Source organism: Mastigoproctus giganteus, chromosome 6 (assembly GCF_048544385.1).
Source record: "Mastigoproctus giganteus isolate SK-2022 chromosome 6, ASM4854438v1, whole genome shotgun sequence".
Taxonomy (NCBI): Eukaryota; Metazoa; Arthropoda; class Arachnida; order Uropygi; family Thelyphonidae; genus Mastigoproctus; species Mastigoproctus giganteus.
This window is the reverse complement of record NC_143580.1, coordinates 126,446,155-126,468,902: the sequence shown is the minus strand read 5'-3', so window position 1 is coordinate 126,468,902 and position 22,748 is coordinate 126,446,155. Positions and strand designations below refer to the sequence as shown.

Sequence of the window (22,748 nt, the reverse complement as noted above, 5' to 3'; positions counted from 1 at the left end):
GCATGGGTTTGTTAAGGGAAAGTCTTGTCTGACAAATTTGATAGGATATTATGATGTGGTTACAAAGGAACTGGATGCAAAAAATAATTTTGATATCATATATTTGGATTTCAGGAAAGCTTTTGACACTGTTGCGCATGGAAGACTATTGTACAAATTGGAGCAGAATGGTATTAAGGGTAAGTTGCTATAATGGATAAAAGGATGGTTAAGTGGGAGAAGACAGAGGGTGGTAATCAATGGGTGCTGCTCTTCTTGGACTAATGTTATTAGTGGAGTCCCACAGGGTTCGGTGTTACATCCACTGTTGTTTTGTATATTTATGAATGATATTGATGAAGGTATATCAGGCTTAATGTCGAAGTTTGCAGATGATACAAAGGTTGGCAGGGTTGTTAATGACAGTAATGGCAGTGTGCTACTGCAACAGGATCTAGATAATTTGGGCAGATGGGCTAAGAAGTGGCAACTGACGTTTAACCTTGACAAATGAAAAGTACTGCATATGGGTAGAAGTAACCCCAGAGAAACGTACCAACTGTGTGGTACTACACTTAAGGTGGTAGAAAATGAAAAAGACCGGAGAGTAATTGTGCAGTCAGATATGAAGTTCTCTGAGCAATGTAGACAGGCTGCCAGGGCAGGTCATGGGGTTTTGTCAATGATATATTGGAATTTTGCTAGCAGGGAAGAGGAGGTGATTATTCCTCTGTATAAGGCAATGGTCAGGCCATGCCTTGAGTACTGCGTACAGGTCTCGATGTCTCATTTTAGGAAGGATGTAGATTTACTTGAGCCTGTACAGAGAAGGGCAACAAGATTGGTGAGGGGAATGAAGGGATCCTCTTACCAAGAGAGGCTTAATTTCTGCAAATTGCAGTGGCTGGAGACTAGGCACCTGCACGGTGATCTGATTGAGGTATATAAGGCCTTGAATGGGTTGAGCACGCTGAATTCTGATGGGATCCTTCCACTTGTTCAGATTACGAACCTAAGGGGGCATAAATTCAAATTAAGAAAAGACAGATGTAGAAGAGATGTGCGGAAATTTGCCTTTAGCCAGCGGGTGGTTAATTGCTGGAACAAACTTCCATCTGTCGTTGTGGAAATTGATAGGTTGAATAAATTTAAGGAGGAACTGGACAGGCATTTGAAGGGAATGGTGTGTTTTTTTTTTTTTTTTTTGGCTGATGCTGCATAAGCTCATACATTTGCTTTCTTGCATTACATGCCACTACTACTACAGGCATTCCAAAGTAGGCTTAGTATTCATTGCATAACTTTGTGATAAAACAAAAAAAAAAATAAATAAATAAATAGTATTTATAGAAAATAAAAAATGAAAATATACACACATAAATATGTTGTCGCCTAGTGCATAACACTGTTGTCTTCTCTAGTGTCAACCACCAAAATTGCAAAAAAAAAAAAAAAAAAGACAGTAAAGCATTATTAATAAAGCAAATTAAGGGAAATAAAGCGAATTTAAATTTAGATTAGAAAAATATAGATATATGTAACGTGAGAAATATAGGGGGATGATATATAAAGCAAGCATATATTTTACATGACAGCGGAACTAAAGAAAAAAATATATAAACAGACAGCCAAAGAACTTAATTAAATGGAGCCTGGAGTCAAAAGAAACATTGTTAAAATATATAGTATATCATATGAACAGAAAAAACAAATAAAACAAGTTACAGAAAAAAACAGTTAACGAAGTTACCTAACATAATGAACAATTATCACAAGATTGGACTGGGCATCAAAAGAACCACGTGAATGAAATGTATATTATAGCAACCCCAAGAAGTCAAAAATGTGGGTGGGTGGAATATGTATCAAAATTTTTATTATTATTATTTTTTTTTTTTTTTATGTATATATTATAAATAAGGGGCAAATGTAGCCAGAAGAAAATGTGAAATATCACCAATTCAATGTCATAGACCAACAAATCTAATCTGATTTAATAATTTTTTGCGAATGATAATATTAAGTACCTTATAAAATGATACTGTAGATAAGTCAAGGGAAATAAATTATCAGTAAGTTTAAGATAGAATTTTTTAATATTATAAATAACAATACAATCAAAGCTCTATATAACGACCCTGTAGTGGAATGAGAAAAATGGTATGTCGGAAGGACTTTATATCGATCTTTCTTAAAATCAGCAACAAAACAAGTAAAAGTTGGAACATTTAATATAATTCTACAATACATTATGTATAATCTTATTTATAATATGTACTACAGTGTTAAACACATTATAATTGTAGTGGTAGTGAGATTGCAATGAAATTGTAAATATCACTACATAGGCTACATACCTAGACCTAACAAGAGAATTGTTTCACACTTTAAAATAATCTGTCAAAACATGCAGTTTCAATGGTAGAGTATTTTTAAAAGAGAATTATGAAGGTGTGTGGTAGTTGTTATTTCATTTTCACAGTTAGTCTGTTCTTGAAAAATCGACATACAAGTTCTAATCCTTAATGAGCATCTTTCACTGAAACTTCTTGTTCACCCACAGTAGGTTCTTCATTTTCATCACTAAAAATTTCAGAAGATTGCATTATGTTTGCAATGAGTTCCTCTTCATTCATGCATATCTTGAAACCCTAGTTTCCATCCACTTCTGTGTAATCTTTGAACTTTGTTTTTCTGTAAGCTTAGGTGATGAAACACATGCTCACATATTTCTTCTGTATTACCGAACTGTTCTTCGCAATTAATAGCATTAATTCTTTGCAATAATTTTCGCATTGGTTTTTCTTTCTGGAACCATCTATGTGAACTTTTAAATTCTTCGGTATCCATTTGATGCAGAAATGATTCAGCCTAAGCTTTTGAAAGATTACCATCTATGGAACGTTTTCTGCACACATCATCATTAGCCATTCCAGAAGTACCTGTTCAAGATCTGGATACTTTGCCTTTCATTCTCATTTCCTATCTGGTGCAGTAGATTTCTCTAATCTTTCAGAATATTAAACAGAGTACTCTTAGGAATGCCAAGCTGTTTGGCAATGTTAGTTTTAGAATACACACCATATCTGCAGCTTGCAAAATCCTAGTTTTATCTGCAATTGGCAAAGCTATCTATTTTTTTTTTTTTTTTTTTTTTTTAAGTGAATAACCAATAAACATGCACTATATAATAAAATGAACTTATAGATGTTCATTTCATTACTGCACTATGAGAAAAGTGTGGAAAATCTTAAATTATTTCTTAGTCAGGCTGCAATTACTTCAATATATTTGAAGTGTTCTGATTTTTTTTTTAATGTAAATATTGTAATAAAAAAGTAAAAATTCAGATTAAGAGGTAGAAATTTATGATTGTTGTACAGAAATACTTTTATTTTCGAGGTCGTTATACAAAGGGTACTAGGAAAGTTTTGCAATACAGCTTTGTTTATTTAATTTTTTCAAAGTAATTTCCTCTACATTGAATACACCTCTCCATCCTCCGAAGCCAAGTTTCACTAGGGAGTAAAGCACACTCGTTGTCCCAAGCCCGTAGAAGGTCCTCATCACTGGAAAACCGCCTCCCTTTTAGCTTCATTTTCACATGCGGGTGCAAAGTTGCAGGGAGCAAGGTCTGGACTGTAGGGAGGGTGCTCGAGAAGTTTCAGCCCTGTCGTGGTCAAATATTCGGTGCAGGCTTTGGCGCGGTGAGCTGGAGGATTATCGTGATGGAGGTACCAGGTGTCCATTCTTGACTTTGGCCGCAGGTTCTTCATAGATCCAATGACTTTAGGCAGGCATTGTTCAGTATACCACTTAGCTGTGACTGTCTTCTGCGTGTCGAAAAAGACACGTTCCACAGTTCCACTCGATTTGAAAAATACAGCTATCATTTTCTTCTTTACAGATCGGGATTTTCTGACAATTACGGGTGTGTCGGCAGATCGTAATAGTACAGCCAAGTCTCGTCACCTGTCACGATGTTGTTCACATACCGAGATTGTCCCTTATCAAACTTTTTTAACATCTCCCGGCACTAAGTCACACATCGTGTCATCTGCTGTTCAGTCAGTTGATGCGGCACCCAGAGAGAACAAAGTTTCTTCACGTGCAAGTGATCTTGCAGAATCGAACGAATTGCTGGAAAACGTTTGGGCATTTAGGCCCAAAGTATCCTCTATCTGTTGGTAGGTCACTCGCCTGTTTTCGTCAAGCATTTTCCTCACAGCAGTAACGTTTTCCTCCGTAACTGACGTTCGTGGCCTTCCCGGCCTCTCAGAATCCTCCAGAGTGAAATTTCCCCTTTGGAATTCTCTATACCACCTGAATATCGTTGTACGATGTGGACAATCATCTAGTGCAAGAGTCATTTCTTCCAAGCACTGGTCTATGGTTAAACCACGCACGAAATTATACCGCAAAACTGTCCTTATCTCATTTCATGACCACGATGCCATCGCAAGCACTTTACACTCTCACTACTAATGAATAACTGAGCCCATCGACCTGGCGCGGCGGCTACTATGCACGTATGAACATGTCTCAACATGCAGCAACAAGCAGCTTCCTGTGATTCATTGTTGCGTCATATTGCAAAACTTTCCTAGTACCCTTTGTACTGAATATAAAATTGCATTAGGTTAATGAGAAATTGGCCAGGGCCAACCACATAGGACATAACATTTTGGGGCATTGAAAAGAGTATCTTTATAAAGAGCTTCAACTATATTACCATTACCTACAAATAATGGAATCGAAACATTGAAAAAGAATAATATTGGAATAGACGTTTTTTGAAATATTGGGTAGCCAATGAGTAAATTTAATGACATTAAAATTAAAGGCATTGCATTTATTAAAAAAGCTAATAATAGTACAACCAACATTTGGATATATTAATACATAAAGTTGCTCTGTGATCCAGTAAGTTATTTTTCTTCCCCTTCAAACTGCATCTGGTGATGCACAGTTCTGTTTGAAAACATTTCTAGTCACTTTTGAGACAGAAACCACTTCCTGTACTGTAGGCAGAAAAATTTTGTCTAGCAAGACAATTGTGCAACAACTGCATGAGAAGTCATTCTCCAACGAGTTTTTATTCTACACCTAATGATTCTTCCCATTAATGTTCTTGTAGGCAGCAAATACAACCATTGTTGTATTTCATGCCCACAAGCTTTTCTTCTGGTAAGACTTGCTCCTCTAAAGCAGTAGAATAAAATGTGCTTTGTATTAACTGGGACATGCTGCTCACTGTGAATGCCATGTTTTACCTTGTGCTATGCACTATTCACTTGCCACTTGACCAACCAGTGTGCCCCATATTCCTTAAAAGGCCGACCTGGCTAGCCGGGTGGGTCAAGTGCCTGCCTGGCAACCCAAAGGTCACGGGTTCGATTCCCGCCTCGGGCTTGGATCAAAGTACTGCAAAAACTTTGGGAGGTGCATTATGGCCACAGACGCCTATGCGCCAACAACTAGGAAAAAAAAAAAAAAAAAAAAAAATCCTTAAAAGCAATAATATACCATTCTCTAAATTTATATAAATTTTTACAATTGAAATCTCGTTTTCTGTTGGCTCTCCCTCTTATTTCATTGGGAAAATAAACTGTTGATTGAAATTATAATTCCCCCTCCCCCCAGTTGCTTAATGGATAGAAACATCTTCCAACATTTTCAGTGCATTCGATTCCATTTTTGAATATTCCAATCTTTAAATCTCTCTCTCTCTCTCTCTCTCTCTCTCTCTCTCTCTCTCTCTCTCTCTCTCTCTCTCTCTCTCTCTCTCTGTCTGTCTGTCTGTCTGTCTGTCTGAGGTGTATTTTCATTCAATTTTTAAATTGAGCTTAGTGTACTGGGATCATTTGCACAGATTATGGTATAAACAGTAATTTTGTAATTTAACCTAATTTTGAAATATTACCCTATTTTGTTCAGTTGGGAATCACTAAGAATCCATAAAATGTAATCAAATTATATATTTTAACATTGCAGTACTTTGAAGGGGATTTATGAATCTTATATTTTTTAATATACTAAAGTTTTATAAATTATTTGATAGCATAATTCATAGTATATTTTGCAAGAACCACTATGTAATGTTTTGTCTGAATTAAATTAAAAACATCGAACACCTTGGACATTTATGCTTTGTTGATATAGGTACTAGCTTGTACCCAGGCATATTGACGTCCCATCTCAGTATTCTGTTTTGGATCTGCAGAATTGCCACATTATTCCCTGAATTTGACCATACAGGTGTTTTTATTGGGTTTTCTAAAAGATTAGTGTATTTTCATAAAACTAGGATTGTAGACCTATGAAAAATAAGTTAAAGAATAATGATTTGAGTTTCAAAAACTAAATCTGGCCGTGTGAAGTTTCTGAAATATTGCTAAAAGACTTATGGGCACGGGTAGGGATGTCAACCGGTTATTTCAGCAGATTTATAACTATTCGATAACCATTTATTAATGTCCTGTAACCGGTTATTTCCTTTTTTTGGTGCATTATAAAATTTGAATGGTACTCTACTGCATGATTGACAATTTGTAGTTTTTGATAACAATTTTCTGAAAGAGCGCATATTTTATGTTATACTGTTGTTCAATGCTACAAGTGTTGCTGTCATGTTTCAATATCTTTTATGAGATAACAAATGAAAAGTAAGTAATTGAATTACAGCAAATAATTATACACAAAAATAGATCTAAAATCATTTCTTTGTTTTATGTTTATAATGACACATGATATTATTTGTTTTTATTGTGTGACAGTGGTATTTTATTATCAAGTACGTAATAAATTCATTAGATATTTTGACTGTTGTGAATTTGTTTGAATAATGTAATGAGATCATTTATTAGTCCTTGATTATTTTTCGTTTAATTTTTTTGGAAAAGTGTTTCAATTTATATCAGTCTTATGTTTTATTATATTAATTTATGCAAAATTAATTTAGGGAATTTTCAAGATGAATTCAAAGAAATCAGAAGTATGGAATTATTTTAAAAAAACCAATCAGCATTCTGCTCGCTGTTGTCAATGTTCCATCACTATACAGTGCAAAGGAGGTTCCACAACAGGACTGCGACATCATCTACGCAAACACAACATTACATTCGAAGACGGTGCCTCCATAGCCCAGGTGGGCAGGAGCAGCATTGTGTAGCACACACTTCTTGATTAGACAGGGGGTTCGAGCCTGTGACCACCAAATACAGAGGATGCGGAAAGGTCAGGGAATGACCACCACATATCCCCGGAGCAATATGGCCTTAGTTGCTAATGCTCCTAAAAAAAAACCAAATAACTAATTAATAATAACATTCGAAGACTGCAGTGCTATTCTTGACTCTGCAAAGAAACAAAATTGAAAGGGGTTCTATATTGACATACATAAAACACAAAATTTTAGGCCAACTATTGTTTGATTGTGCACCGAAAGATAATTTTTGAATTAGTGCAATAACTAATTCTAGAGCTGTTCGTGAATTTATCGTGAAAAGAGACTATGAAATGCCAAGTCGAGCAACAGTAAGAAAGTTAGTTTCATTTTGTAAGGTGGTAAAATTGAAACAAAAATGGATTCATAAAGTTAATTAACAATAATGTAAAATTTTCTATAATGGTTGATGAATGGACTAGTGTTACTAGGAAGCGTTATCGTAATGTGACTTTACACCTAGAAAAAAGTAATTATAATTTGGGACTGATTTACATAAAAGGTAGTTGAATGCCCTTCACACTGAAGAAATTGTCAAGAATAAACTACAAGAATTTGGCACTGAATTTGAAAATGACATTGTTACATCTACACCTGACAGTGCAAAGATGATGCAAAAATATGGTTTGTTAATTGAAGTTGAGAACTAGTTACGTTATAGTCACACTATTCACTTAGCTGTTCTTGATATTTTATTTCAAAATAAAAAGGAAGAATCACTTGAAGAGGTTAAAGAAGATGAAACTGATGATATCCGATTCGGATGATGACTTACAATTTGACAATGACAATGATGCAACAGTGACATTCAGTAAGAAATGAAATTCTTTGAAAGTACGAGACAATGCACAAAAACTTTGGAAAATCTTCATAATGCTCTATTAACAGTAAAGCCAACTTCCACTGCTACAGTAAGAATTTTTTCTATGTGCTGCGCTATACAAACTAAGATTAGAAATATAATTAATCCCGAACTTTTAGATGCACTTGTTTACTTAAAGTACTAGTTTTTGAAAAAATACATTTTCTAACTTTATATTGTTTGTTTACTTGTAATTATTTAATAAGCAATAAATGTGATTAAAAAAATTGCAATTGTCAGCGGCATTTTGTTATACTACTTTCTATAAGCAAAAAAATGCATCGGTTAACCGGTTATTTAGCGTAAAAACAATCAAATAACTGGTTATTAAAAAACACCAGTTATTTTATATCCCGAGGCACAGGTAACATAAATACATACTGACCATATGCACATAATTATAATAACATTTGCTTAAAATATTTTTCATGTGTGTTTTCATTACTCTCATTGTTAATTTGATTGTCATGTGGAATGGTAATATTAATATTAACGAAGTTGGCAAATTATTAGTTTGCACGACCACATACCTTAGATTAGAATAAAAAATGAACACAGTTTATGAATAATAGTAATATTTAATTTTTATACAGGTGTGTGTTGAACTGGTTTGGAGATTGGTCTGATGAAGCTTTGTTTCAAGTAGGGAGAGAATTTACTTCAAAGTTAGACTTAGAGAGACATACTGTATGTATTTCAATATATATATATATATATATATATATATCTTTTTTTTTTTTTTTTTTTTCAAAATAATATATATCTCAGTAATAGTGCTTATTACACATTTAATTCATAGTGTTTTATTTGATGTATCTTGTGTCTGCCAACTTTTCTGATCTTATTGGAAAAGTTCCAGAAATCTTATTTTACAGGCTGGAAGTTTTCTTTCCTTACAGATTTTAATCAAGTATGCGTTGTGTTTTTCTGAAGTGTAGATGCATATCTTTATCAAGTACATACCCACTGATTTTATCAACATTACTTAAAAGTTCCTTAGGTGACTGTAGCCTGCTCATATTTAATTCAGAGAATAGCTCGTACCATGCGTCTTTTTGTCTTGGTTTGACCTTTCTACATCTCACTTTGTAAAATAGTGTGTAACGAGTTTCTTATTTATTTATTATTATTATTATTTTTTTTTTTCATTTTTAATCCCTCCCTTCCCAAAATAAATAAAACAATGTTAAAACTGCATTAAAAAAATATATATATTATTATTAGCTTTGTGGTGCAAGGAATCCTGAGGCTTATGCTGCACCAGCCAAAAAAAAAAAAAAAATTCTCAATTACCCTGAGAGAGAGAGAGAGAGAGAGAGAGAGAGAGAGAGAGAGAGAGAGAGAGAGAGAGAGAGAGAATCAAAAGTACAAGAGAATCACAAAGAAATAGAAGAATGATGATATCCAGCTCCAGGACCCTGGGTGTGCCAAGCCCATACTCAACAGATGTGAGCCCCTGGGTTTCATAAAAAAAAAAAAAAAAAAAAATACACACACACACACACACACACACACACACACACACCGATGAGCCAAAACATTATGACCAGCGAGTTGTTATGTAAATCGAAGCAACTGTAGGTGAACTACAGCGCAGGTCAGGATACGGTATAAAAAAACTTCTAATACGGAGCTCCATTAATCAGTGTTACTCTTCTTCTTCAGATGGGAAAGGCAGCAGACTTAAGCACGTTTGACAAAGGCCAAATTGTAATGGCCAGACGACTGGGTCAGAGCATGTCCAAAACTTCACACTTGGTGGGATGCTCATGGTTTATTGTGGTTAGTACCTACTGAAAGTGATCCGAGCAGGCAAAACCCACAAACTGCCGGTGAGGTGTTGGACGATCACGACTCATCAATGTTTGAGGTAAGGGAAGGCTCTCCCAGATGGTACATGCCAACAGAAGGAAGACTGTGATGCAACTCACCAGTAATTGGAATGCTGGTGATGAGAGTAATGTGTCGCAACACACAGTACATTGAACGCTGCTGAAAATGGGGCTGCGTGGCCGCAGGCCTCTCTGAGTGCCCATGCCAACCACGGTTCACTGGCAACAGCGCCTGCAATGAGCATGTGAGCATCGAAACTGGACCTTGAGTGATTGGAAGAAGGTGGTCTGATACGATGAATCATGTTTCCTGTTGTACCATATGGATGGCCGTGTGTGCGCTTCGTTTACCTGGGGAAGTGATGGTGCCTGGATGCATCGTGGGACAAAAACAAGCTAGTGGTTGCAGTATCATGCTTTGCGCGATGTTCTGCTGGGATATCCTGGGTCCAGTCATCCATGTGCCGGGCACTCTGACGTCTATCACCTACCTAAACATCATTGCTGACCGGATACACCCTTTCATGGCAACAGTCTTCGCCTCTGGCAGTGCAGTCTTTCAGCAGGATAATGCGCCATGCCACACTGCCCGGATTGTTCAAGACTGGTTCGCGGAAGATAAGGAAAACTTCCAGGTATTGCCCTGGCCTCCAAATTCCCCAGAAATCAATCCCACGGGCATCTGTGGTTTGTGTTGGAACAGAAATTCTCATCTGTGGCATCTCAACCCCAGACCTTACAGGAGTTAAAGGATCTGCTGTTATGTGTTGGTACAAGTTACCACAAGACATTTAGAAATCTTGTAGCATCAATGCCTCAGTGGGTACGAGTCATTTTGGCTGCACAAGTAGGGCCAATGTGATATTAGGTAGGTGGTCATAAAGTTTGGCTTGCAACATGTATCACATGTGTTAGTTCCTAAAAAAACTCCTCTTTTCACCCATGTCACCTCTTCACTTTCTTATTCATAAGGTAGTTTCCTCTTCTGCTTGGAAATTTGTTCATATCCAGCCAGTTCCTAAAAAGGGGAACAAATCCCTCCTATCCAATTATCATGCCACTGCATTTACTTCTATTCTTTCTAAAATAATGGAGAAAACATGAAAAATAATAGTAATAATAAAACTAATATATATTAAATGGGAAAAATAATATAATAATAAACTGATGCTTGCTTTACCAATTTTATTTTTTACTCTATTTTTACCTGTCTATTTTTATTTTATTTAGTTTGTTACATACATATTTAATGCGCACTCTCTCTCTCTCTGTGTCTCTCTCAGGGATCTTGGGAATTCTTTTTTTGGCTGGTGCAGCATAAGCCTCGGGCTTCCTCGCAGCATATATCTAATAAAACACACACACAGGGTTGTTAAAATTAAATTATTTGGCCATGAATGTGGCCATAAATCCACACCACACTGTCAATTTGGAGAATGCAATGGGACCTCTTGGATAACTCGGGTTTTTTGTGGCCCAAATGTCACAATTGTGCATATTCACTTGTCTATTTAAGCAGAAGTGGGCTTCATCATTCCAAAGGATGTTCCAGGGCCAAGTGATAGTCTCTGTCATTCATGCCAGAAACTGAAGTGCATATGTGAAACGAATATCTGCATCACCATTCTTTAGCTGCTGTAGCATGTGCATCTTGTAAGGATTGTACCCCAACACCTGACACATTACTACTAGCCTTACAGTGGTAAAGGTAAGGTGTATCTGATTCATCCCGTTCCTTCTAGAGTTTACATAAGGAAAGAACTCTTTGCTGTTTTTCTTTGCATCCCTTGCCAAGGATTTCTCATAATCTGCCTTTGGCCGCCTAACCTCCTTTGTAACTTGGTTGCATATCAACTTGTATCTATCATAGGCTTCTCTTTCATGTGTTAATTTGTAAGTATCCCATGCATTTTTCTTCTCTGCCATATGCCTCATTAGTTCATCTGACATCCATTTTGGCCTAAACCTTGAGCAATATTTCTTAGTTGGTATGTAAAGCCTAGTAGCTTCCAAGATAAGTTCTTTGAATGCTTCCTATTTTGAATTTGCTGTTGGTAACATCATCAGTTGGTCCCACTATATAGAATTTAATTACTGTCTCAGTCCATCGTAGTTGCCTTTACGGAAGCAATAACCCTTCCCTTTACCCCTAATGGTAGTTACCTCTTTGAGTAAATCCCACTTCAGCAGACTGTGATCACTGCCACCTAGCGGTTCATTTATCTGCAGATTCTTAATGCATGAAGAATCACTGCTGATAATCAAATCAAGAGTATTACTCCCTCTAGTTGTCTCCCGAACATGCTGATGTAGAAAACAATCATCCAATAAATCCACAAAAGCCCTGCTGGTGTGTGAGTGACCAGCCCCCAAAATCCAGTCAATATCTGGGAAATTAAAATCTCCCATTATAAGACTCTCTGATTTACTGGCCCACTCTGTTTCCCTGTACAGTTTCTTATTATACTCATCAGAGTCATTGGGCCTATAGCACACTCCTACTCTCAATTTTGATCTCCTAATGCTGATGTCACACACAACTGACTTGACACTGCACTGTCCAGCGATGTCGACTAGTCTCAATTTTGATCTTCTAATGCTTATGTCACACCAAACTGACTCGACACTGCACTGTCCAGCGATGTCGACTGGCTTCACTTCCTTGGTTTTTATGTGTTTCTTAACTAATAGCATAACCCCTCCCCACTTCCTATCCTGTCTATCCTTTCTGTAGACGTTGTACTCTCCAAATTCCAGTTCTCCATCCCTTATATCTGTGTGACACCACGTCTCTGATATCCCAACAATATCTGCCTTTGATGTTTTGAGCAATACCTCAAATTCATCAAATTTATTTACTAAACTCCTAGCATTGGTGTACACGCAAGTATACCTGCACCTGTTTCTATTCTTAGCTACCCTAACACAACCCATGTGTTTACTTGTACTGCAATGGCTCCCAGCAGTCTCTGAAATATCATGCATCTTGTTTTTCTGGCTTCTGCTCATTCTAATAGAAGCAGTGCAAGAATCTCTTTCACCTCTGCCAGTGGCTACTGTCAATCTATTGGTCTTTGTCTCCCCCCAAGCTAGCAGTTTTCCGACCCACCTAACACTGCCTCGATAGCATCAGCAAATATTCTTGCACCCTTTCTATTTAAGTGTATCCCATTCCTGTAGAAGCAATCTCTCCTGTTAACAAGTACAGTCAAGGCTGAAAAAAATTCTACCCTTGAGCTTTGCACAATCTTTTCAGGGCCGAATTGATCGACAATGCTCTCATCATATACTCCCTCCTATCGTGTCTGGGCAGAATTGCAGACACTTTCAAATTCAACCCTAATTCTCGGCTTTTGTTCAACAGTGACCTGTACTTGTTAAGTAATTCCGGCGGTCTCCTGCTCTTAATATCATTAGTGCCAACGTGTACAACTATATCACCTTTTGTGCCCTTAAAAGATGATATTTGCTCTACAACGTCATCAACCTTTGCTCCTGGCAGACATACCCTGGTCCTGTTCCACCTATCCTTTTTACAAAGCATGTTCCCCGTTTCCCTGACAATAGAGTCACCAACAACTACTAGTTCCTTCGGGACCAGCGCATTCTGCCTTGGGGGTTGCCTCTGTGTCACGTGATGCCCAAGTGCAAGCTCTGCCGTTGATGTGGGCAGCTGAGAGCGTGATGAGCCTCTCAATTTAGTTTCTTCGAGGGCATCCACCCTGTCCTTCAAGCTCTCATACAGGCCCACAAGAACGCTGAGTTGTTGCCTGATATCGATACACTCCTTGCATCGCGCACACACAAAGACATCCCCCATGGCAGTATCATGTCCCGTACCCGATTGCTCTGCAAACATCAAGCAAACAGTGCATTTTATAAGGCTGTGAGTCAGAGGACAACTGCCCCCCTCAGTTCTGCTCTGAGCCACAGCACTTCCATTGGCTTGAGCCTTTTGCTTTGCTGCTCTGGTCTGAGTCATGATTCTATTAATTTATTAATTAATTATGTTATGTTATTAATTATGTTAAATGTAATTAATTGTTATGTTTGTTATCTAAGTCGTTATATGTATTTATTTAAAAGTACAATTTAACTGCTAACGAAGTTCAACTAATGCTATCTAGTGCGGTATATAACTATCGTATCACAAAGGCGGGAAGTTCGGACGGTAAATCTACGGACACTTAAGTATTAATTAACTTTCACATCTCGATGTCTCAATTCAGAATAAACTAACGATCCTTACTAGGTCTATAAGCTACTTACAGAAATAATTCGATGTAAAAAGTATTCAATCAAGCGGCTAAATATGGCTAAAGAACTTCTCGTTCAGCGGAGTTGCAAACACGTGGATACCCTTACCGATACTTTTATGCAATTACAAGGCCGAGTAAAGAATAAATACACCAAATTAATCAGAAAATCACAAAATAATGTTATACTACTAAATTTAAATCAAAAGTTTTAGAAAAACAATTTCAAATCAATAAATAAGAAAAATCCACTTAGCGGCTTTGAACACGACCGTCTCCTAGTAGCCTCGTCAGCAGACTATGAAGGTTAAGCTGCCCATCCTGCTCTGGGGGTGGGGTATCTTAGCTGGCAGTGGGAAACCCACCAGGCTAGGGGGTGGGAGAGACACATTTATTTCCCACCTCGTTACAGTGGTATACGGGTCCACTTCACAAGAAACAGCTGGCACACTTGCACTACCACATGGAGATTGACTTGATAAATCCAGGACAGCTATAGCCATATCTTCAACACGAGAGGAGTCCACTCCTTTTCAACCTCTACCTGGTTGAGCACCAGGATGTCCTGTTGCTTCAAATTTTGCAATAATTTTGCGTACAGCACAAACAATCATAGGTCCACGCCTTATGCGCTTCTGATGCCAGAATTCTCTGATAGCCCCAGCTCCATTGTTGCTGTTCTCATAGTACAGCTAATAGTGCTTTTCCTGCAATGTTGTTGGCATTGCTGCTGTAGTCCAGGCAAACATCTACTGTATGATTTTAAATGAACTGCTTTGCTTTTATACAATAGAGCTGAGTAGTGGCCTGTGGCAATAACTTTACGATTATGCAAATAGCTTACGTTATTTGCATAATCATAACTAAGATAGTTGCGTGCCATACAGTGACAAATTTTGTAACTTTTTTTTTTCCCAATAAATGGCGAGCCCATTCTTTATTGTACTTCTTTTCCTAATTTCTCTTCAGTACAAGCCTTAGAACTCACTCCAGGACTCTCTACATAGGGATACTTTAATTTTAACAACCCTATATATATATATATATATAAATATATAAATTTCTGCATATTGGCTGTGTCAGGTGTACTGTGGTACTCTTTTGTAAAACAGAAATGTCCAACGTTGTTTTCTGTTATTTGCAGTTACATCTTAGTACTTTTGTAGTGCAAAATAAATTGTCTTTCAGTAAGGTGCTAATGAATTACTGTTATGTAAAATTTCAGAATACATATACAAGATTCTGTGTATTACAAAATCTGAAAAAGTTAACTCATTTGTTTTGTGAACTTGTAAATATGATTTTACAATTTTAAATGGTGGTAAATGCAATGTAATCAAATATTTGCAAACAAATTGCATTAACAGTAACATGAAGTGCACAAAAAGAAATATAAATACTGATTTTCCATATTGTGGTGATGATTTTATTAGCATTAGTAGAGGCATTTGATGCAAGAAAGCAAGCTTATGCAGCATCAGCCAAAAAAAAAAAAAAAAAGTAACATAAATAAATAAAAATAACCGCTTCCACTTCACCCCTCTGTTCGTTCGAAATACCTGTCCAGCTGAGCCTTAAACTTATTTAGGCTATCAACTTCCACGACAAGGGATGGAAGTCTGTTCCAACCACCCGCTGGCTAAAGGCAAATTTCCGCACATCTATCCTACATCTGTCTTTCCTCAATTTGAATTTATGCCCTCTCAGGTGATTTTTCTGAGCTAGAGGAAGAATCCCATCAGCATTGAGCATGCTCAAACCATTCAAGGCTTTGTACACCTCTATCAGATCACCCCGCTGGTGCCTAGTTTCCAGACACTGTAATTTGCAAAACTTAAGCCTTTCTTCGTAAGAGAACCCCTTTGTCCCATTCACCAATCTAGTTGCCCTTCTCTGTACTCGTTCCAGCAGCTCTACATCCTTCCTGAAATGAGGCCTCCAGGCCTGTATACAGTACTCTAGGTGTGGCCTGACCATAGCCTTATACAAGGGAATAATCACCTCCTTATCCCTGCTAGAAAAATTCCTATATATCATTGACAATACACCATGAGCTACTCTTGCAGCTCGTCTGCACTGCTCAGAGAACTTCATATCTGCCTGCACCACCACCCCCAGGTCCCTTTCATTCTCTACCACTGTCAGTGTAGTACCACAGAGTTGATACGTTGCTCTGGGGTTGCTGTTTCCCATATGTAGTACTTTACATTTGTCAATGTTAAACTTCATTTGCCACCTCGAAGCCCATCTGCTCAACCTTTCCAAATCCTGTTGCAGCAGCATAGTGTCAGTAGTGTCCTTGACAACCCTGCCAACCTTCGTATCGTCTGCAAACTTGGACATTAAGCCTGATATACCATCATCAATATCATTTATAAATACAGAAAACAATAAAGGCCCCAATACTGAACCCTGAGGGACTCCACTAATAACATTAGTCCACGATGAGCAGTGTCCATTGATTACCACTCTCTGTCTTCTCCTCCTCAACCACCCCTTTATCCATAGCAGCAACTTGCCTCCAATGCCACACTGCTCCAATTTGTGCAGCAGTCTTCCATGTGCAACAGTATCAAAAGCCTTTCTAAGATCCAAGTATATAATATCAAAGTTATTCCCTGCATCCAGTTCTTTTGTGACTGCATCATAGTATCCAATCAAATTGGTCAGGCAAGACTTCCCCTTAACAAAACCATGCTGTGTCCTAGCTATAACTGAAGTCTTGTCTAGATGATCCTGCAGTGCTTCTTTCACCAGTGCCTCCATTAATTTTCCGGGAACAGAAGTTAAACTCACAGGTCTATAATTACTTGTGTCAGCCTTTGATCCCCCTTTGTGAATTGGTGTTCACATTTGCACATCTCCAGTCAATGGGTACCTCCCCTGAGTCCAAGGAAGCTCTCATAATTATGGCTAAGGGTTTGCTTACCTCCTTTGCTGCCTTCTTTAATATAACTGGATAGATCCCATCCACCCCAGATGCCTTTCTTGTGTTTATCTTCAACAATTTCTCCTCCACTTTGCTCTCAGTTATTACAAGATTCTCTAGCTTACTGCTAGAGTTGAATACACCTCTGGCATTCCCCTCGCTTTATATGTGCTGAATGTTCATTTGGATCTTAAGTGAGTTAAAAAAAATATTGTAGAAGAGAGAGAGAGAAAAAAGACTTTGTTTACTGCCATCCATAGTAATTAAAAAACCATTTCCATACAGATGGCAGTAAACAAAATGATTCCAAGCTACATCCCATTGTGGCGATATAGCTTGGGAGGAGCGGAATCATCAAATCAAAAGACGCGTACTCTCAGTACCACCACTGGAAGGTAATTATCGATACAATTGGCTATCTTCTTCTAAAGATGTCGAGTGTTGCATGTGGGATTCCTTCAAAAACTCTCTCGAACTTAGTTTTAATAATGTACCTTTTAAGGTAGCCCTAACAACTGTAGTGAGGGTATTAAAAGAGCAGATTGTCATATTGTTAAATTGTGCTCTGAAAAGGGAGCTGCATGGTTTCCTGTGAAAGTGGATAAGTATTTGGTGGAAATTTACTATCTAGAAAGAGATGCCAAAAGGAATGATGGATTTAAATAATTTCAACTGATGCATGTCAGTGAAATAAAAAGAATTTTAATGTCATTTAAATAGTTGTCATTTTTTTGACATTTTAGCCATTTTATCATCACTTCTTCAGAAAGACTGTTTGTTTCTCTCCCATATGGCTGAATAGTGCAATTTTTAAATATTATGCTGTTTGAATGGCTGAGCATAGCTCTTCAAACCAAAGCGCCTTATATCCCTGTGCAGAGGTCAGTACTCCTAGATATGTTGAACAATGTGCAAGTTTATTTTACCAACAGTTTTAAAATCTTCCATTTTGGAAAATTATCATCACAGCAGACTAAACCAAAACGATTCTGTTCTTTTTCCCGGGGAGAAATGAATTTATGGCTGCATATAACTACATGGTACTCAAGTTCCTATTGAAAAATTATGTTCTTATGAATAGAAAGCTATAGCACAAATTTCATCAATTGGTATCATTTTCAAATTGAAATCTTTTGTGCACAAATTGCTAGTTCCTCTTGATTATAGAAAAAGAATTAGGTGAATCAGTATTTGTCACATCAGTTCTGTTGGTTTGAGAACCAACCAGAGGCTATTATGAAAAGAAAAGTGGTCCGCCGACCTAGCCTGGCCAGGCAGGTACTTCACCTAGCTGGTGGGTGAAGTACCTGCCTGGCGATCCAAAGGTCGTGGGTTCGAATTCCGCCTTGGGCGTGGATCAGAGTAAATGCAAAAAAAAAAAAAAAAAAAACCTTTGGGAGGTGCATTATGGCCACAGAAGCTGATGCGCCAACAACTAACAAAAAAAAAATAATAATAATAAAACAAGTTGTCCTTTGTTGGAAATTGACAAACACAGAAGGAAGCTTGAAATATAAAAAATTATCCCAAATCTTGCTTAGCATTTTAATAATTCCATGTAGCATATTCAGGCAGTTAGAAAAACCAAAACTGAGTTCAGATTTTCTCCTTTTTGAAAATCTGTTGTGAAGCAGTGAAAATGCTTCTCATATCAGTGCCCTTGTTAAATTGGTCCAATTTCTGAAGAGAGGCACAGTCTGCAATGATGTGCCTTCTTGAAGCAGGCAAATTCAATAGAATATCCAAAGAGAAATCCACAGATAGCAAACTGTTAAGTAAGCCAATTTATAAAAGTGTACTGAATCCTATTCTGTGTATGTATTTTAATATAAAATGTGTATTTTTCCAGTGAAATTAATTTCTAGTGCAGTGTGGGTGATAAAGAAACAGGCTTTTTCCACATCTGTTTTCTGCCTGATTTCACCTGTTTTGGCTAAAACCTCATTTTCCTATTCACATTTCCTCGCCTTCACCTCATATTTGCTTACAAATGCCTAATCTACTGCTTTTTGGAAGTCAAAAGTTGGCTGATATTGATGCCCATGGATACATTTTTTTATGAAAAATTTCAAACACAAGAGGTATTATAAGCTATAGTACTTAGTACTGTGCGTGGGGTGATGTCTAAGAAGTTGAAAGTTACTTGTCAACATTAGACTTGAATTTCTACATTGTAATTTTTAAGAAATAGATATGAAGAAAGGTTGTTTCAGAAAACGTTGAATTAATTAATGAGGAAGAAGAAGAAAAGTTGGTTTTCCGAGTTTGAAGTTGGGCAGTAAAAGGATTTTTACTGCTCTGGGGGAGAGAGAGAGAGAGAGAGAGAGAGAGAGAGAGAGAGAGAGAGAGAGAATATGAATTATAGAAGCCAACTCAGAAGAACAGTGCCTATGGAGGTATCTATAGAAAAGACATGAGCAGAAAGAGAATGTCTGTGAGACAGAGACTGTTAGAGAAGAGTCATTAATTAATCTAACTCTTTTGAATGGAATCTAGAAGAATGAGAGAAGTTTTGGGGGAAAAACTTCTCTCAGATGGAACAATATTCCATGGTAGGGCAGATTTGTAATTTGTACAGATTGAACAGCTGTTTGGAAGAAAAGCAACACCAAGACTTGAAAGAGAAATCCCAGTTATTTAGATGCAGAGCTAGCAATATTTGCAATGTGCTTATGCCAAGAGAAGTTCAAGTCAGGGTTCTCCCCAATTGAGATACATGATTTTTCCACAGATGGATAACATAAGCCAGAATATCACCCGTGGATAGAAACTGATGGAATCCATACTGGCGATTATTCAACCGATAGAAGGTTTCTAGATACTTTAAGAGTTAGTAGTTAATTGATTTCTCCATTATTTTAGAAAGAGTAGAAGTAAGTGCATTGGCATGATTGAAGTGGCATGAAGTAAGTGCAGTGGCATGATGGAAGGGATTTGTTGCACTTTTTAGGCTTGGAAATGAGCAAATTTCCAAGCAGAAGGGAAAACCACCTTTGGAATAAGAAAGTGAAAAGAGGTGACACCGAATATGAGTAAGTTCAGGAGAACGGCTTTTGAGAACAAGTGGAGAAATATCATCAGGACCTGGAGCTTCCTTAGCATCAAGATTACTAAAAATCCTTCTGACATCCTTTAGATTTAAGACCACAGGAGGAATTGAATGGAGTGTACTAGGAAAGGTAGGATGTAGTTTACTAAGATCATCACTGAATAAGTTGGAATAAAAGTATGATGCTGACAGATCAGTTTTATATTTGGCTGAAGTCAATCAGATCACCTGCGAGGTGATCTGATTGAGGTGTATAAGGCCTTGAATGGGTTGAGCAAGCTGGATTCTGATGGGGTTCTTCTGCTTGCTCAGGTTATGAACCTGGGGGGGACATAAATTCAAATTGGGGAACGCAGTTGTAGAATAGATATGTGGAAATTTGCCTTTAGCCAGCAGGTAGATAATTGTTGGAACAAACTTTCATCTGTCATTGTGGATGTTGATAACTTAAATAAATTCTGGGGGGAGGACTGGACAAACCTTTAAAGAGAATGTATGTGTGATTTTTTTTTTTTTTTTTGTTTGCTGATGCTACATAAGCTCATGTGCTTGCTTTCTTGCCTCACATACCTCTATTACTAGGATAAATATTTTTGCGAAAATAAAGTATTTCAGAAGTTTACTGATGGATTCGTGAAGTACAAATAATGGCTAAATTCATAAAGTGGAATTGCTATGAATTCTGAGAGAATAGTACTGACATCAAGACCTTTCTCCATAGGGACATCCCAGTTGTTCTCTGTTTGAAGGGGACATTTAAAGACAAATGTTTACTCTGCTTTATGTAATGACAGCCTGTTACAAAATGAGTGTTACAAAGGCAGAATGGGTGGTGGTCCTGCTAATGCTGCAGTTACCACCCTACTGGGCAACCACACCCCTTCCAAGTAATTCCTCTCACAACCACCATAGACATTTGCCACTTTGTAGTGTTTTTCCTAACAGTTTATTCTCTATGTTAGCCACATGTGGATCAACTTATCCCTCATAGACCTTGATCTCATTAAGCAGCTGTCTTCTGATATTTCTGTGGTGTGGTGCAAAAAAAAAAAGGCCTTCACAAATATAGGGAATACACACTCCTACCCTAACGTTCACTCTCATTGATTTCTCTATATGCTCCCATTTTTCTATCCCCTTGTTTACATAGGTTGTAGAAGAAAATCCTTGTTGCAATGATCACTTCCCTGTGATGTCTGTCTTGACTGAGAAGTCCATTTCAGAAGAGGCGCCTCCGTAGCCAGGTGGGAAGGAGCAGCAGTGCGTAACACACACTTCTTGATTAGACCGGGGTTCGAGCCCATCACCACCAAATATGGAGGATGCAGAAAGGTCAGGGAATGACCACCACATATCCCGGAGCAATATGGCTTTAGTTGCTAATGCTCCTAAAAAACCAAATAACTAACTAACCATTTCAGAAATCAAGAATATCACTGGAAATTGGATAAAGCTGCTTAAATTGGAATGCCTACAAACAATTGGCACAGTCTGACATCATAAATCCAAGAGTCCCTCAATGTTGCTGTGATGTACACTGAAAGGACAGAATTCATGGGATATGTGGTTCCTGGGCAATGCAACACTGTCACCCCCTCTAGCTTGTGCACAAACCCACCACTTGGCAGGTATATAGGTTCACTGTATTCATGTAGATGGTAATTCGATGTCAGTATGGATAAACGGTGTGAGTTAACCGACTTTGAAAGATGGATTTTTTTTTTTTTTTTTTTTTTATTTATGAAAATCCCAGACCGGAGAGGTATTAGAACCTATAGTACTTAGTACCACGCATGGTTTAGACATTGAGAAGATGAAAGAAGATATTTGTTGACATTAGACTTGAACTTGTGCCAGTGCAAACTTTAAAAAAAATCATGAAAATGTATTTGGCATCCCATAGGAATAAATGAAGGTATCGTGAAAATATATCATAGTGTGAACCCAATGACAGTTTTTTTTTTTTTTTTTGGTAATTCATTCCAAGACCTTGGAAGTTGAATTCACTATATAACTAAGCTGTTCACCTCTCTAAAAGGTCAGTTTTATAATGGAAATTGGGCTACACTATCATTGTTATATGTTTTGTTATAAGAATCAATTTTGAATGCTTTTGTGGTATTTTTCTAAAACACATTTTTGGAGGTCACGACCATAAAACAATAAAAACAGTTTGCACTTTCCGGTTTATTGGGCTTTTCTGTTAGTGCATTCTTTTATAAACAGGTTGTAAACTCAATCTTATTGCATTTGCACTCAAAGGCAGAATGATACCGATAACTGGAATTTTGTGGGTTTTTACGTTACGGTATTATGGTGAAATGAGTTCCCCCTTCACTGGAATCTTCAATTATATGAAAAAAATAAATTTTCAGAATCTTCTGTTCATTGCTATTTACTTATTACAATAGTGAAGGGAAAGGGACCAACGTTAAGTGCAAGTTCTGGCAGTGCTAGGAAACAAAACAAAATTGATTAAGAAATGAAGATTATTAATTAAGAATTACAAAGCAGTACAAAGTTCGTCATCTGTTGCACAAAATGAGGCTTTCCTGCTTTAACAGTGAATACAATAATACAATTTTAAGGAACAATGCGCGTATAAAAGAACATTTC

At 37.3% G+C, this 22,748-nt stretch overlaps 1 protein-coding gene across 2 annotated transcripts in view; it reads left to right on the top strand.

Moving 5' to 3' along the window:
• Dhc64C (dynein heavy chain, cytoplasmic) overlaps positions 1 to 22,748 on the top strand; it is a 1,460,071-nt gene that overhangs the window by 863,513 nt on the left and 573,810 nt on the right. For both annotated transcript variants that reach the window (XM_090376486.1, XM_090376487.1), the window contains exon 57: positions 8,660 to 8,753. In XM_090376486.1, coding sequence (XP_090232612.1) covers positions 8,660 to 8,753 — 94 coding nt within the window. The remainder of the gene's footprint in view (positions 1 to 8,659; positions 8,754 to 22,748) is intronic.